The sequence below is a fragment of the Coturnix japonica genome, chromosome 4 (assembly GCF_054131305.1).
Source record: "Coturnix japonica strain WE chromosome 4, WE-NBRP24, whole genome shotgun sequence".
NCBI classification, from domain to species: domain Eukaryota; kingdom Metazoa; phylum Chordata; class Aves; order Galliformes; family Phasianidae; genus Coturnix; species Coturnix japonica.
The window spans coordinates 78,024,653-78,043,576 of NC_140666.1; the positions used below are offsets into that span (position 1 = coordinate 78,024,653).

General features: G+C 36.5%; 1 protein-coding gene across 6 annotated transcripts in view; it reads right to left on the reverse strand.

Moving 5' to 3' along the window:
• CPEB2 (cytoplasmic polyadenylation element binding protein 2) overlaps positions 1-18,924 on the reverse strand; it is a 50,807-nt gene that overhangs the window by 15,997 nt on the left and 15,886 nt on the right. For 3 of the 6 annotated variants that reach the window (XR_014945497.1, XR_014945496.1, XM_015862761.3), the window contains exons 4-7: positions 12,151-12,201; positions 6,346-6,369; positions 2,656-2,826; positions 1,204-1,293 (exon numbers count right to left, since the gene is read on the reverse strand). Coding sequence is in view for 2 of the 6 variants with exons in the window: in XM_015862761.3 (XP_015718247.2) it covers positions 1,204-1,293; positions 2,656-2,826; positions 6,346-6,369; positions 12,151-12,201 (336 nt within the window). In the remaining 4 variants the exon portion in view is untranslated. Of the gene's footprint in view, positions 1-1,203; positions 1,294-2,655; positions 2,827-6,345; positions 6,370-12,150; positions 12,202-18,924 lie in introns of those variants that run through there. The other 3 variants (XR_014945498.1, XM_015862762.3, XR_014945499.1) reach the window with 2 other exon arrangements.

Genomic DNA, 18,924 nt, shown 5'->3' on the forward strand with positions numbered 1-18,924 from the left:
CTTCTGCTTTTAATACAGACTTATTATTACTATTATTTTTACTACGATAATTACAAATTTTCCACCTGCAGAGTCTCAAAATATATACTTAAGATAATTACATTCTTAGCCAGGACTGTCTCCTCAGAAATTAAAGCCAGAACTCATTCCTTTTAGTGAAGAATGTATTAGATCTTCCCTCTTCTACATATTCAATACAGACTCTGTGAGTTGAGCCTCTCCCTCTAACAACTCCTCCAGAATTTCTCTTGGTATAGTATAAGCAGAGATGTGCTCCTCAGGATAATTAAATTCATTCAGTTACGACAGTGGGATTTTTATTAGGCTGACAATCAAAAAACTGGAAGTCTCTTTGGCTTTATTTCCATACTGTATTCATAAATACTATTCAAATACTTTCAACTTGTTTACCTGCTCTTTAGATGACTGTCTGGGGTAACATGCCTGTTTTTAAAATGGCACAGTCAGTCAGATAAAGAACTAAGAATAGTTGAATAACTAAGAATAGGCAGTATGCCTGTATATGTCACTTCCACGGAAGGAAAGAATTGCTGCACCTCTCTCCAAAATGAATAACCTCTGGATCATATTTTTGTGTTTATTTCATACATACTGATACACCAGAGATGAGCTACATCTCTGTTTAGATTACCTAAATGTACAAATTTAGTCTAGATTTTGAGTATCAAAGAGAAACATTAGAAACAGTTAAAAAATCACTATTTACCCAGTTCTCAAGAAAGATAATTAGTGCTTCAATAGATGCTCATGTCTTAAAAATGGAATAAAGACAAAATTATTTTGTTCGTATACCCAAATAACATCCTTCTGAATCCTGCCTGCAATCCTCTACAAAAAAAATTATGATTTAGCATTAGAATTTTGATCAAATTTTAGTTTTAGAAACCAGAAATATAAATAATGGATCTCCGAATTAATGACACGTACAGCTGTATAGTGCTGATCAAATAATTAGGAAATGAAATTATGGGAGATTCTTCAGAAGTGCAGCACTGAACCAGGCAGAATACTCCAACTCTCTCTGTTTCATACTTGGTATGTACAGCCTTGTCTGAACATGCATCGGAACTGCAGAATTAACTGTTCACAGGGATTTTAAATTACATCCTTTGGGAGAAGATGAGACAGTTTGCCCGAGTAAGATTTGCACTCAGTGACAGGTCACAGCTTTCCAACTCTTACCTTTTGGTGGAAAATAGGACTTGCTTTCTGCTTTGTGAGGCCAGTCTACTACCAAAGGCCCAAATCGTCTGAAGCTTGCAGTAATTTCATCTGAAAACAGATGTAACAGTTGCAATTAAAACAAATGAAAACGTACTCAATGACAAAGTGCTATCAAACAAAGATCTTTGTTTCCAGCAAAGTTTGATGTTTCATGAAAATACATTAGTTTCCAAGTTTCCCAAACAAAAGCCATAAGTAGATAATTCTTCCAAGTGTTAACTTTTACACAAAATGCTTCTGGCGATTTTATGCTTACTTTTATTTTTTTGTTTTATCTGCTCAGTAACAGGTGATTTCAGGAGGATATAGACAACTAAAGGCTGTGGTGAAAACTGGTACGTTACTATTTTATACTCAGGATCAGGTTTAAACCCAAGCAGATGATTTGTGATTTAGTGATCTTCAGTTCAAATCCACAAGATCAATAACTTACTGAGCAAGTACACTATTCCTTTCAGTTGCATCTGAATTAGCATATAGGCTGGCAAGAAAGAAAGAAAATGCATCTCCCTGTGTCTTTGTTTGGTATTTGTATTAAAAGCAACAGTTCACATCTGAGTTATATGCTGAAGTGCACAAAAGAAAAGCTGAGATGCAACTAAAATAAATCCCCTAGTACATTACATGGGAGCATCATCATGAAGGTGAAACGAAAGTATGGTCTTCCCATGTCTGAAAGATAATTAACCACAGGCAGCTTATTTGGTTTGCAAGTTATTCTAGGATTACAGTGAACCCTGTAAAAGGACTTCTGTTTATATTACAAAGCCAGCATGCAATTTACATTTATCTGCGCAGGAGAAACCTAATATTAAACAGTATGATTACTTCAAATCAGCACTATTATAAAAAGCAATTCCAACTGCATCACGTAACAATCTGAGCTTCCATGGTACATTCTGTATTCAGTGCATCACACAGTGCTCTTCCACTTGACCTTCCTCTGCCTTAGCTTCTCTGCTTAGTAACAGGACCAGCATTAGCCTTTCTAAACCACTTTTGAGATTTTCAGGTAATGTTAGAATAGATTTGAAATTCAAGTACTAATAGTCATGTTCCATGAATAGATGATAAAGTAGGTTCATATAGAGGACAGTATGGAGGGCTAACACATGTTTGAAACAGAGATGCATCCCCCATCACTTAAAGATAAGCATAACCACAAATTCCAGGCATCGTATGAAACTCTTGAGGGCAGAATCAGAACTAAATCATTTCAAAATCAAAAGGAGTGGATGGCATTAAATGACATTAAGCACAGTATTCTCATTAAAAAAATAAAAAAGTAACTGTAGCTTCTCATACCACAACATTACTTTGCTAGATGGTTTTATTTTCACTACTTAATTTACCTCGTTTTTCTTTCTCCCTCCTTCCAAACTTCATTTACTTAGTTTTCAGGCAGCTCACCTTCATCAATATCTGGTGGAAGACCTCCAACAAACACTTTCCGAGAAAAACGCTCAATTCGTTCCCCATTCTGATGACCAGAATAGCAGGTAGGTGAATTTAAGACTCCAACTTGATCGTTATGACTATCGTCCAACAAACCATCATCTATTGGGAAGAGGGAAGAACGGCCTTAAGAAGAAAAAAAAAGAAAGAAATATTTATATATTAAAGCAACTTCATGGCAGTACGCTGTAATGTAATTTTAGGACGGGGAAGGGGACAGCAGTCTGGAAAGTAAATAAGAATATCAAGATATTAGAAACATAGACATTAGCTAAAGAATAACTAAGGCAATGAGAAACATATTAAAACTTCCAAAGGGAAATTCAAGACTGTAAACTGACATCTCTGTAAAGGTAATACCTCATGTTATCTTGTACTGTAGTTACTCTGCTTTATCAAGCAGGAAAATGACAATCTGTTCTTAACTAAAGAATCTTGTTTATAAGAGATCATATTAAGGGCTGCTTAAGTGAATTTAATTACTTCGCCTTTGGTTTACGTTCAAGTTAAAGGGATATCTTCTATCACACAGAAGACTACTGTGTGTCTAAAAAAAACACTTCGACCAGACAGAAATGGAAAAAAATATGTACACAGCAAGACGTTTCAAATAGGCACGTTGCCTCTTCTTTTAGAATATTCTGATTCTGCTGATGTCAAAACAGATTTAGTTTCTATAAGAGCAGGATTTTAACAAACGAGCATAGTGTAACACTTGACAAATGAGTCACAATGCTGACTGGCACCTGCTTTCAGTTTTACAACAGTTGTGAAGGGAAGCCTTTGGGTGGCTCCTAACATGTAGCAGTCTGCAGTGAGATCACAGTTCCCCTATTTGAGGACAAGGTAAGTCAGGTTTTTCAAGGGTTGCTGTCCCTTGTAACAAAAAAATGTTCAATCTGAAAAGGTACTGCAATGGTGAAATCCAAGACCACTGGTAGAACAGGTTTGCAATAGCAAAGTATTCAAAACAGGCACATAGATGGCAAAGGAGATTGAAAATATGGTGTTTCTGTCCCACTTTCACATAGAAAAGTTTCACCTTCCTATTTGCAAATTTCAGAGAACTCCAAAACAAAAGACACTGACAGTCAAGCATTTTCAGTTATTCAAACTTTCACTGCTTTAAGTTAGCAACAAACATTAACCACAGTTTCAAATTCAGAAGATCAAAAAGTAACACTTTAGCATGGCAAACTAAATACGCCAACATCAGCATTTATTCTGACGTTTGATTTTGCTGTTTCTTTCTCTCCTTTTAAGCTATTACTATTTATCGTTAAGTCACTTTGGAATTCAGCTCTTTCCAAAAACAACAACAACAACAAAACAACCTAGCATACTTTTGGGAAGCAAATTCATTTTACACCTTGAATGTCCAACTTCTTCCTAGCTCACCTACTGCAAATCAGCAGCAGTAGGTTTGTGACAGCTGAGTCTGCACTACCTTAGCTGCAATCTGTGCTGCAGTCATATGCTGCAACTTTTACCCTGACTGAGAGAAGCCTCTTAGGAACACCTGCAGAAATTCTGCACATCAGCTTGGGGTGAGAGTGGTGTGAAGGCCATTCACTTTTAGAAGGCCACCTGAAACCAAGGGCTTAAAGATGAGGCTGTGGAGGAAGACACAGCAAACATCATGACTAATAACCCATGTTGTGGTAATGCCTGGCGGCCCTAAGTTGGTATCTGAATCCACTATAAAAATAATATAAAATAAAAAATCAGAAACACTGAATGAAAACACAAATGTGCTAGAAATCTGCTAATTGTAATTGCCAAGAGGATCTTAAAACAGAAGCAGGATCACTGGACAGTACTGAGTAATAAAGACAGCAACTACAATGTCTTTATGGTGGCATTTCATGTTTATGCCTGACATAGTGTCCTGAGAGAGTGGAATAGAGCAAACAGAGTAAGTCACAGCAGGCTCCGTCATCCTAAAAATGGTGATCTATTTGAAAATATGACTCGTGGGAAGCAAGTGATGGCATCCTCACTTGCTACCATTAGGATGCATACATTTAGAACACAGATGACAGGAATTGCAGGGAGCCTTTAGAAATGGAAGCAAGCAGCTTGTGCTTGATGGGGCTGATAAGTCAGAAAGCAATGGACAGACATAGCTGGAAGAAGCAGCTAGGAAGATTCTTCTTGTAAATGACTTATTTAGAGAGAAAAAGAGTAGGATTGTGCTATGACAACCCCAAAAGAGAAAGGACTGCAGCAGCTGCATAACGTGGATGTGAGTTTCAGTTATGAAGACTAATAGGAAAGATCAGGTCTTATGTCCATGAAGGAATGGTAATATTTGGGTATCAATCAAGAAAAGAGGATTACAATATTTAGATGATGAAACAATATACTGACTCTAATAAGTGCTGGTGAGCCTGCTGCCACAGAAACATTTCAGTTTTTTTTCATAAACAAGCAAACAAAAACCACACACACTTAAGGATCAATATCTCTTCAGATGACAAAAGTCTCTGAAATTATTTCTGATAATCCCATTTCTGACTTACAGCACACCAAGTATTTGGGAAGAAAAATCCCTGCTAAACAATAATCGCCAGGGCAATTCATGCTCTCCACAGACCAGAGTTAAAATCTAATGACAAGGCCGGGTTCCCATTACAAATTAAACCATGACAAAATGTTTTTGAAGTGGTATCAGTGAGACTGGCTTTACTTTAATGTGGGGAAAGGTTTCCCAAAGGCAGTGCATCCTCTCAGAGAACGAGGATGACACTGAGGACACCTTCAGAGCAATGCACTATTTGAATTCAAATATTTGTTTCTTCTTTCTTTTCACTTTTAAATTCCTCTCATCTGAAGACAGTAAAAGTAATTTCCCAGGCTTTCAAATCTCTCCCAAGGACTCTGAACTAGAAGGATATGCCCTTTAAATACTTGTTTATTTTTGTTCTATGGCAGTGAAAATAATTGCATGGAGTCTGACAGAAATTGTCAAAACATGACGGTGCTATTACAGGCATCGATCATGGCCTACATCACTCCTCTCTAAAATGGGGCTTAACAAGCAACTTGTTACGAACATGGAGATGAAGACAGGCATGGAAATAAAGTCTGTGTCTGCTGTGAAGACTGAAAGTTACCAAAGCTCTTGGTGCTTTTGCTGCATGTCTTCTTAACAACCACAGGTTACATCCTCATTCAGTTGAATCAGTGCTGTTTTTCTACAGCCAGAGCACATATGCTGATTTATACTACGGTCTATTTATTGTTTCCGAAGGGTTGTCTATTGGACTTCTTACCAAGTTTATGAAATGTTTTAAAGGTTTACTCTATGCAGTCACACAGAAGCAAATGAAGACAAGTTAGGACAATTAGCAAACCGTATACTTTTAAAGGAGGCACAAACTGCAAGCAGTTACCATTAGCATGAACAAAATTATGATTAGAGCTGCAGTGTTTTAACTGATTAAGGGATTTCTCATTCAAAATTTAAGAAGAGATCGATGATCCAAACAATCCGCCCCTCCTTCCCTCATACCCGCCAACTTCCCCATATTAAGGAAACATGCAGATAAGCATTTATAATAAAACATCTGGATTAATTAATCGTAAGGATCAGTAACAGCTCCAACAGAATTAACTGTACTGTAACAAACAGAAGGGAGTTACCTCGTCTTCGCCCATAACTCCTTGCTGCATGTAAACAAAGGACAAATTGTCAAATGTCAAACAACTGTGTTATGCCCACATATTGAATAATTTATCATACAAAAAACGATGTGGGTGAGCAATAAATAGATTTGCATTGCCATCTGCCATTAGTTACTGTAGGAAAGACTGCAATAAACTCAAGTCTCACTTAAATGTAATTCTGTTTCACTACCAAAGCGATGTCAGAACTAGAGGAGGAATAGAGTTTAAAATACAGCAGTGCTAAGTATTGGATGTGCCTTTAGACTTGATCTTAACTCCACGTTAATGACAGAAGCATGAAATACAGTACATTTATAGTTAATCTCCACAAACGCAATTTGTATCTTATACAAGTGCCTAAATAACAACAGGGTACTGAAACTGTGAAGAGGAATATATTGCTTTAAAAACTGTGTAGCAAGCATTGCATTAATCACAGAAACATCCTGGTCCATGGAACAGTTTGTACAGTCCTTTCAGTGACAATGCAAATGCTATGACCTTCCTTTTTCATGAAAGGACCTAGCAGAAAATTAACCGCAAGGTTTTGTTTGAAACAAAAGACTCCTTGTGGTGGCAAACAAAATCAGGGCACAAGTCACAAGAAACAGCATTGTACCAAAAACACTACACAAAGGCGATGCAGCAATTTCTGACCGACTGCAAGTAAATCCAAGGTTTGCCTAACTTTAGAGTTTTGCAAGACTCTTAAAGAGATCGTGCATGTAGCTACGGTCTCTGGACTGAGTGCTGCTCAGCATGGAGTATAAGAACCTGCAAACAGACAGATCACTAATACAAAAGCTGTCGAGTTATGTGCAGTTTTTCAGTTTCACTTCTACAAAGTATTCTCGATTCCCTTTTCTCATATACGCAATCTGAGAAAGATGACTTTAATCACTGCAGCACTGTAGTTCAATATCCAAATAGATTAGTGCAAAACACCTGACAGTGATATTCACTAACAAGGATTACTGTGTTCCTGCGTTACTGTTTTGATTTTACTGGGAATTCATGCTTAGATTTCTCCTAAAATGCAACTCTGCTTCTGAGACACTGATACTCAGCCTCATAAACTCAATGACTTGTGAATGTCATTCACAGTTCCATTTTCACATTATTAAACACTTACATGCTGATACTTCCCATTTGCATTTAGTGAGTATACATTTTGGTTCTCTCCATCCCCACCTCTAAGAATTCAGGGGATTGCTTATGGAATTCTGACAAGTCCCTCTTGTACTTCCTATCCAGTACATTCCTATCCAACTTGCATTGAATATTCTTATAAATTTATCTTCCTACATCTGAAAGGATTACTATTAAATACAATAATCTTTTACTTGAGGTTTTACCATATCCTCCCACTTTCTATTGTAACCCAGAACAAAAAAGCCCAGTTTCAACTGACCAAATGGAAACACCTAAATCCTGCTTTCCCACGCAAAAACAGCACCCATAAAACACAACATATCCTTCTACAGAGGATCTGCTTAGTTTCTCTGCTAGGGGATGCCGTATGGAGAAAAGAGAGTCCAACTTCAGACTTGTTACCATCTGAAGTCAGGCACTTTCAAGACACGCAGCTTGGCCACTGCTGCAATAAGAATCTTTTCTGATTCCTGGCCAAAGAGACTCCCACATAGCATTACAAGTAGCGTCACCAAGTCCCCGTCTAACCCCTTGTACTCCTTTCTTTTTTTTCAGCCCCTTCCACAAATAAAACTAGAGTAAGAGGGAAAATGTGAGTGTATCACATCCACAGCGATGAGCACACGAGCACATTCTCTCTCAAGGAGTAATATAGAAATGCATATTAGCAAGCATCTTCTGGCACAAAGCCTTAGTAGTTTTTTTTTTACTCTTCTGCAAGTTCTGCTCCTTTCTGCCAACCAAACCAGCTCGGCTACTTTCTTATGTATTCCCAGTTAAGGCAAACTGATATGCATACAAATATTTTGTTACAGTACACCTCAACTATTTCTCTTTCTGCATTTTAAAATAGCAGTAATTTTAGGAATAAACACAAAAGGGTTATTAAAATCCTAAAAAAAAAAAAAAAAAGCCACAATGTAATTCAGCTTGGAAGAATAATTGCAGCAGTATTTTATGTACAGAGAAATGACAGCGGTACACCAAAGTTATCTGTTTATCTGTGTGTGCTTTGCTTAGGCAAAACAATGTCACCACAGAAAAATGGGAAAATAACTGAAAATCACGTTATTGCTTCACTTGTATAGCAAACCCCCTCTCCTAACACTTATCTCTTTTGTCCATATGGATTGCAAACTAGGTTGGGCATGGACTGTTTGCCACTTGACCATAGAAAACTTTTATCTCCTTCTTGAATCCCAATCTAAAATAAATGTGAACACTGATACCAAAATGAAGGGTTTTGCAAAGCGTGTTATTTTTTATTACTTTTGTCTATAACATAGGACCATGACCACTGTGCTTCTACTACGGATCACAGAATCACAGAATGACCCGGGTTGGAAGGGACCTCAAGGATCATGTAGTTCCAACCCCCCTGCCTGGCAGGGCCACCAAACATACACCTTTACTAGATCAGGTTGCCCAGGGCCCCGTCCAACCTGGTCTTGAACACCTCCAAGGACGGGGCATCCACAACCTTCCTGGGCAGCCAGTTCCAGGGCCTAACCACTCTCCTAGTGATGACAGGCTCATCTATAGTACTCACTAAAAATATGGTTCAGTAAACATATTCTTCCTAGATTCATGAATGTTCAATATTTTCGTGTCCCCAACATACATATTTCTATATTCCTGTCTCCCAAAGGTTACTGTTTCTAGGAATGGCCCCAGGGATCCACGGTTCTAGTCTGAAGCAAACAATGAGATATTCTTTTAGATTCAATCTAGATTAGCTAAGAAATATTCTTCTGTATTTATTACAATACCATACACACTTGTTTTATACCCATCAGAACACCTGTGCTTACGGATCGAGTGGTCTAGCTACACACATAATATATATCTAATTAGAGATACATTTCTAAATACAGTTTTTATATAGTTATATATAAATGTACTTAACATACACACATACACACATGTAAAAAAATCCATCAATTATAGCTGAATTTTTCAAGAGTATCGAGTAACAGAGGTAGGCACCTAATTGCCATTACATTCCATCAGATTTGGGTGCCTAAACACTATTTAGACTCTTTGAGAAGTCACATGTTTACAGATTTTAAGGCTGAAAGAGATCATTACAACCACTGAAGTCTGGCATTTGTAACAAGAGTATAGAATGCCATTCAGAAATTCTTATGTTCATAAATGTAATAACTTCAGTTTGAAGTAAAATATCTTTTTTAAAAGCACCATCAGCTTTAAGCATCTCCAAGTCATGGAAAGTCCCTTGATACAGCGACTGAATAGTGAATCATCACAGTCACAGAATGCCTTAGGTTGGAAGGGACCCTAAAGATCCAGTCCCCTGCCATAGACAGGATTGCCAATTAAACTAATAAGTTACAATAGCCATTTAGAAATGCTATACAACTATAAAGAGAGTAGCCTTTAATGGTGAAATACACTCTAAATCTCTTACACTTGGACACCTGCTACAAAAAGAATCTAGGACTGAGTTGTCAATTAAAGACATACTCAAATAACACCATTCCAAAGCATCTTTACTTGACTTTTCAGAGTGGTTGTAAAAAAACCTTTTAACAGCTTGAGCTGAAGCAGATAAGTAACTATCAGCTATATTATTTATAAAAAACATAAATCAGCTTTCCTTTGGTTCACTTCATTAATTTAAATAATGAAAACTGTAAGCACTAAATACACATTAAGTGAGGTGGAAAGTATCCACCATTTAAAAAGAGGAAAGCCAGTTAAAATGATTTTTATCTAGAAATGCCCAGTCTCAAGATGGTTGATGGTAGAAATGTTGATGCTTTCCTTTTATGAAGGACAGGAATTACTGACCCTCCTTGCAGTGACTACAACACTGATTTTCTCAAATGTGAGTCTCTATGCATCATCAATTCTCCTTTTTCCACATCCCTCCATCCACGGAACCAATTAAAGGGATACTGCAAATCATTCATTTGAACTCACTTCAGCAGAGAAAAATGAAGTTTACAACTTATTTCACAAGTGTTCAAATTGTGATTCTCCCTACCATGCACACAGAGAAATCCTTTCAATTATTGCAAAGAAAGAAAGGTTCTGACAGAGTCTGAAACAGCTGGAGCTTCCCTGAAGCTGTTCCTTGTTTCTATTTTCTAGCTGTAAATAGGTGGAGTTTAGATGCACCAGACACTACATATGATTGCACCTTACACTGTCTAAATGCGCTGCAGGAAGGTCAGGCATCCAACAAAGGGCTCTGAATCAAATTCCAGAGGGCCTTCCTAAAAATTAGGTGTGTCACAATGCCTGTCTTTTGGAAATCGTTATTTTTATCTCACTTACTAAGGGTTGTATGTAATATTGCAGCTTTTACAAAGGATGGCAGTTATACTGAATGCTGGCTTTCAAACATCAGTGGAAATCTCATCAGCATTAATAACAAACCAAAGTACTTCTTAGTGCATAGCATAGCTTTGTGGTAAGACTTTCAGGATAGTCTGGCACCACAGACATGCATTTTTCCAGTGTCACCAATAAAAGCAAAGTGTTTTTTGTTCAGATAGTCCATATTCCACTTGCATGCAGCACTATAAAAGTGAAGCTCACCATTCTAAGCATTAAACATTGTTTGAAAAATATGAGTAACTTGCCTCAAAATCCTTCAGTATCTCATAAGATCAATTAATGTTTAATACTTTCCCACCTGATGCTCCATTATAAATCAGGAGAAAATCACAATGGAATAAAAACTCCATGTCACAAAAGGAAATCATTATTTTCCATTTTATATCCATTTGCACAAGTGTAAATGACAGTGCAGAAGGAGAAGGCAATAAAATAATAATAATAAAAAAAGCTCCATGGAAGCACAAACCTGAAGTCCCTATTCTGATTGTATTTTACACAAATAGATTTTTACTGGTAATATTTAGACCCATCATTACCCAACAGTAAAAAGTGAGAAAAATGTAATTGCATTGTGTTCATGAGGTTCAACTTTTTCTAATCTTGTGAATCTGTGGCATTATAGCTCTAATTTTTCCCAGTGTAGAAAACATTTGTGTGCAAGATCCCTGATTTATTATTGACTTAGATGGATTACCAAGCTCTGCTTCCTTCTTTAGCCTTGAACAAAGGCTAAAGTTCATGCCTTCACTGAGTAGCAGATGTTCACGAAGTTTGACCCACTGGGAGAGGAACGTGAACGTGAACTCTAATTTCAGCAGAATTTACAGTTAGAAACATATTTGAGAAAGCCACTTAAAAAAAGAAATCTTAGACCACATAAGTGTAATAAAAAGTATATAGTGCACCCTTAATCTACACAAGATGCATTTCTGGACTTCTTATTTTTTCTAGTTCTCATTCCAGCTTGCTAGGTTTTGTTTTTGTGTGCAGAGCTTTGGAGAATGTTATTCTCATGTGCTTGAGAACAAAAAAGAATAGTGCATCCTTAAGTATTTCAGATTTCAAATAAGCTAGAAATAATGAAAGGCTGTTGCAAGATTAGCTGTTGCCATTCAGCTCTGAAAAATGGCAACAGTCCCATCAGTGTTAAAGACTAGAGGCAAGTAATTCAATAACAGAATATAATAGCATAATTTTGTACCAACATGTCAGATTTAAACTAAGCTAGAGATAATTAGAAACTGTTATAAGATTAGCACTTACCATTTAACATCAGAAGATTGTCAGTCCCTGGATGTGGATAACTCAAGCGACCTTAAAAGAAAGCACAAAAACAAAGAATAAAACAAAGCAAATGCAGAGGTATTCGTAATTAAACTAGAAAATAATAGTACAACTAAGAAATGAAATATCACTCCTCAGAATTTAAATATAAACTCTATTTCCAGTTTGCCTAAGGGAAATAAAGAGCTAATATTTAACTCCAAGCACATTAACCAACAATACCCTTGACCCAAGTTAAAGCTGACAAGAACAGACTTCTTAACCTTAATTCTCTGGTCATAAGATCTGCAGTGTGCTTTGGGATCAGCTCCAATAGGATAAAGCCACTTTTTGTTTCATGACACCCAGAAATAGTGCTGATTGCTTTAGTCTTCTCCTTCATACCGATTGTGAATAACTGTACTATGCACAATGCTTAACAGTGGCACTTCTACAATTTAGTGCCTCTCCAATGAATCGACGTAAGAAAAAAAACTTGTCAACAGGAATCAATATTAAGGCATTAAAAATTTCTTAACCAATTAACGTTTGCATCTTGGTGCTTTCCATATAATAATCACATGTAATTTATATATTTTTTAATAAGTCTGGCAGAAGTAGAATACTGGTTTATGGAATTAAAATAATTAATACTATACAGCACATTCTCCCTCAAACACCCATCAAATAAAAATTATGCCAAACCTCACATGCTGACATTAGAACTTTCCTAGTACTGCAGTTTACTACATTTGTAGTATGTTGTACCTCAATAGCTAAATGTCTGCTTTAAAATGCACAGTTGAGGTATCTCTTCACTACCGAGTCCTTTTTATTAAAGATGACTTTTTCTCTTTACAGGAAGCTGCCAACACACGAGCAGTGCACACTGACCTAGAGAGAAATTTACAATAGCTGCTGTGTTTAGAAGCGTGCTTTTAAATGACGAAAAAAAAGAAAATAAAAGGAAAAAAAACCACAAAACCCTGTATTTTCCTGTACCTAGCTATGAAGAGTTGCTTGTTTATAATCCTTAAATATTTATATTTGTAAATCTTCTTGAGGAGACTAGAATATTTGTTGAGACAAACAGAATGCATGCTGTATGCAATGCGTGTTTAGAACTGAGGTCGATTTAAAGGGGAATACATATGCAGATGGCATGCAAATATTAGTAGGATGCTGTAGATCATCGTACTCTAATAAGGCTACTGCCTTGAAAAAAAAGAGAATGAAAATCAAAGCAGTAATCCATGTGTTACACTTGTCTAACATTCCAAGTCATACACTTTTTTTTCCCCTCTGCTGGCAATTTCTTGAAATAGTATTTGGGATTCGAAAGGACACCTGGGGATTAAAGAACTAATCTTTTACCAGAAAAAAAACCTAAGATATAGCACTTAAATTTTGCTCTTCCCCCTTGAAAAACAAACATGAGAATTCTGTACAAAAATATATAGAAAAAGTAGTGATAATAAGGAACTCTTTCACTCAAAGCTTCTAGATTAAAACCCCCCAAATCATACAGTTATTCCCTTCCAACAGATTCCATTATTAGGATGTACGTTACTAGAGCAGCTGAAGGTAGGTAAGAACTCAGCCTATTCATTTTAGAATTTGGAAAGCATATGTGAATGCCGTCTAGAAGAGCTCTACTGCCTTCTCCAACTTCTACTGAACTTTTAGGCAGACTTAAGCAAGATATTAAAAAAATTACTAATGTTTCTGGAACAGTAAATATTCCATCCCTCTAGAAACACATGCTGGTGTTAACAAGAAATAGATAGAGAAGAATGCATCTTTAAATTGCAAGCTGGGAGCTGCCACTGGTTTGCTCAGCTTTTCTTCTTAGTTGGTCTCTAAAATTAATACTCACTTGGCTAACAGCAAGAATTTGCTGTCACCAGCTTCTTTATTTATAGAAGTTTTTGCAACAAACACTATGAGTGGTTTCTTGATGTAGAATAACTATAGAAATTATGAGAAATTATCATCTCTTTTTGAATCTGCTCGAGTCTACACTGACATTTTTGTTCTCTATGTAAATTGCTTTTATTTTCTCATTTGGTGAAGGAGATAAAGGATACATACCCTAATTACAACAGAATAACAGGTAAGATTTCAGGCCTATCTTGAGAGAACCCCACCAATACCAGCATCTACAGAGGAAAATTGTTTTAGAAGATAACTCCTTCTGGGTTTACCACTCCATTTTTGTGTTTTATATCTTTTTTTTTCCCCTCTAACTCCATGAATAAGCTGCACCTGTAACATAGGGTGCCAAACTGAGAAAGCTGAAACAATAAAGCACTTCTCAAGATGAGTGGGCAGAGCTGTACTAACAAGTGCTCTGTTTGAATCCAGTGGGCCCACTACTCCTATGTCAAGCTTATGAATCACATAAACACAAAGAAACGGCAGCTTGCAGTTCTGAAGATGAATTTGCTAGCTCAGATATTAATGTGAACATCAGAAAAGGAAAATAAGTGACACATTTTGCACAAGCATGGCTCTTCTGCCTCAGCTGAATCAGAGGAAGTAAAACGCAGCGTTTCTAGGGAGTTCACCTGAATTTAATGGCATGAATAAACTGAGAAGATTTCCCATGTGGAACTGGGTGAGAGATCAGTCCCATACGGAATTCAGACTAATCCAATCTGTTTAAAAATAGTGCAGAATGGACGCATACAATATTAAATCTCACGTAAAATATCAATATGTAAAATAGAGAACAAGGGCACAGCACCTTGTATCAATTTACTTAGCTATCACATTTTAGTTCCTACTCTGCTTGTTCCATCGAATGTTGTTTAATGCTGTTAAAATTGCCTTCACCACAAATCCCATCTATTCCCTTCTCACCTCAGCGTCAGTAAACTTGAATTGCATGACCATTCAATGCTTATTCTAGTTATTCCAGTGGTTTCTACTTGCTTAAAAAATTACTTGCATTAGATAGAAAGATGCTAACACTGGTTTAGTATAACAACTACGAATGAGCAACAGAATGATCTACTATTTAAATAATACATGTATTTAATTCCTGATAAATGAATATCACTTCACTGACTGCCAATAGAACAGAACTCTACAGCACCCACAATTAGAACCATACTGTCACTTGAAAAAATACAATGGCTATTATATGGTATTATAGTACTCCATCACAAACTGTCACACTGTAGGAAGTTTCCCTGTGAAAGCCTGAGTCTAGGAACTTCAGCACATCCCCACTGATTGTTCTGTACCACAGCTAAATTCAGAGTAGCACAGCTGAGGAGAAGCAGGTAGTTTTGACATTTCTTATGCAACCGATGTTCTATTAAATTTAATCCCCTCTTCCACATCGACACCAGCAATGTTAACGTAACTGGTTGGTATGTATATCTCACAACATGTTCTTCCACGAGGATGGAAAAAAACAAACTTGCAAATTAGTTTCAGCAGGCCAATTTATCCACTACATCCAATTAAAAACCTTGATAATAAAAACGACAAGGAAAAAGCAATGTGATTTTGGTTGCATGTCTGTAAACTCACGTTATTAATAAGATTCTTTTTCTCCAGGCTTCTTCTGAACATGCAGATACAGTTTCATTTTAAGGCAAATTCATATCTACTATAGGAAACGCACACTTTCTGTAGGAGTCCCCAAATATTAAAGCATTTGGGTCAGACCTAAATCTACAGTGACCACTCGAAACACTGCTGGCTCACAGCTTCACAAGTTTGATGTTTCATTATCTGCATCCCCCTTCCCTTCTTTCCTCCCCTAAGTCTCAAATGATTGAACAAAGAGATAAGAATCACAAATTCCTTTCCCACTTTCTTTTTTTCAGTATACCTCTGGATTGGAAGAGAAAAATCTTCCACGTTAAGCTTCTCCCACACTACTTTAACAGACAGGGAATGGCTGAGCTTCAGCAGCTTCAGAAAGCTCCGTTTTTGAATCAGCATAGATAAGACAACAGCACAAAGCCATGTATGGACAACACCTAGTTACAGAAAGCCTAGCTACTACACTTTCACATGCTTGTGTAAGAATTATGTAAGCTTGAATGAGGCCAAATGTGCTGTCTGTGATAGTCCATGTGTTTAGGCAAATTACTCTATAGGATTTAAATAGGAGGATTCCCCCCCCCAACCCTTAGTTTACCCCAGGATACAACTGTGTAACTTTAAGTCTTAATTCTTCCTAATGTAAAATATAAAACAAAATTATTTGAAAACAAGAGTTGTCTGATCCAAAGAAAACGTTCTCTACTGTGCTGTTCAGTCACTGCTGCCTTTCCTTTATACTTCACTGGGCGTCCTCCAGCAGGTTGCTTTTAAAAGAAACACACAGAACAGCTGAAAAGTTTAACTAAACTAACTGAATGGGGAAATGAAAATAGGAAAGAGCAACCTAAGTGCATCAAGTTATTTTCCACAAGTGTTGCATTTTATATTTTATTTAATTATTTTTGTTACTAGCTATATAATGGGGGTATTATTTCAGTTCCTCACATTTGTTCTTGTTAATTGTATTAGCATGACTAGTTGAAGTTTTCTACTCTTTTATAACCAGCTTGCAGAGCTGGTAAATGGAGTTAAGTATCAGTACTCCTGCCTTACTGAAGACAAGCTTTTATACTGCATTGAAATCACCATTACCTTTACTAGAAAAGTGTTTTAAACAGTAGATAATAAATTCCATTAAATCACCTGCTTCACAATTCGGATACACATTCCATGAAGAATTTAAGTAATTCTTTTACATTTTTTCCATAGATTTTAGATCAAATGTTTTGGTCTTTCTGAATAAAAGTATGCTACATCAGGAAAGACTCACATCTGGGGGGAGGTTAAAATAAAAATACAAGTACACAAGGGTTTTATGTCTGGTCTAATAATATTCTGGTATTTTAGGTTATCTTCCACCCTTCTAAGGGTTAAGAAAAGAAAGAAAGAAAAAAAGGACATTTATGAAAAACAATGTGAAGAGGAATGATTTTAGCCTTTATTTACTTTGGATTACATTCTAATGATTGGAATGGGTAATCAACTATCGTTTTATAAAGTGGATTTTGAGAAAACAAGTTGGGAAGATTAGTTTTAATAGGATCAATATCTTTGCCTCAACAACTAGTGAATTAAAGCACTTCTTCCCCCTGAAAAGTTTCACTGAATTCCAAAAATCCTTTACTTTGGTTGTGTCTGTAGTTAAGCTTCATCAAAGTGAAGCTGAAACTATGCGTCCACAAACAACCTTTGGCAGGCATAAGTTTAGCTTTCAGTGAATCATATTTGCAATAAAGGTTTTTCAAGTTCACGAAAAGCAAGAACTGTGAAATCTGACTTCCTTCTAAAATGTATCTTCAAATGCAAAACTGGGAGCCGTGAGCTAATAGTACACACTGTGTCTGTTCTGCATTGTGCACAATCTGAGACAAGATGCTTAGTCATACTCCAGATATTGTAAGCAGCTAAATCTGAAACACGTGCTTAAAATTCCAGGGACTTTCATTTTACTGCTGTGGTCAGATATAAAAGATGCATTGTTTCAGTGTGCTTAGATTGCTGAAAAACGTGTCATAAAAATCTTCTCTAGTTATAAAAATATTCTTTACTTACAACAAAGTACCCTATATGTTAGTAAGAATAAAAAGTAATAACAGTCTCAGTCCTTTGCATTATGTAAGCAGATATGACGGCGTCTTATTTAAACGTCAGATTTGCTGTAGCGAAAGAAATGCCACAGGGACTGAAATAACAAAATCAGTGTTTTAGGGTTTGTTAAAAAAAAAGAGAAGTTCCAGTTGCTAGGAGGTTGCAGAAATGCCAACTAATGGTGACTAAACATGAGAGGGATAGAGAGTGACTGAGAAGCTATTCTTGGATGTGTTTTCTGCTTCCCACCAGTCAGTAAAATCAATAAGGAATATTTCCCTTGTCTCACTGCTAATAATGCAGTGATTTTAATTAAAATAATAACTTCCAAAGGAAAAAAAAAAAAGCATCTTCATCAATCTATTTAAATAATAGCACACGATTACTCCATTAAAATTCAGCTGGTGTGTGCATTGTTCTCTGGCGCTCAAACAAAAAAAGAAGAAAAGAATTTCCTTTGAATTCATCACTATCTATGGCTTCCATCTGTTTTAGTTCAAACAGAAAACATAGCAGAATTTTCACTGGAAGGGTACAATGGTAAAACTGTTAAAAGAAAAAGAAGTCTGTCAACTGTAGACTGAAACCATACACTCATGTCCCTAGAAAGCCCAGAATAACTATGGAACCTTCACTGACTTTTTCAAAAATGTCTATATATGGACATATTTCACTTCATTTTAAAAGCTTTGTCTTGCCTTATTCTCTCCAAAAAAAAAAAACATTACTGGAAAGATACAGATTTCACATAGTATATCATAATGAAATATGATGAGAAGAATAAAAATAGGGCTTTCATGTGTTTAGTGAGCCTCTGAGAACTCTTCTACACTATAAAACCAAAATGAAAACAAGAAAGAACTGCTAAGGGCACAAAGCAACCACTTCCATTTGTCCCATCAGTGAGCACAGAAGAAGTGAAGAAACAGCTTGGTGTTCAGGCATGTGAGAAATGTCACTGGTGTATTATGACTGAGGATGTATATTCTCTGATTTTAGTAACCATCCTGATGGTAGACTTGTGTTCAGATAACAAAAAAATACTGGTCCTGAGTGTATAGTGAATTAGTTACCTTGTCTGTGACGGCATGTGGGTGCTTTTAGGGCACAGCTGTCGCCACAGGG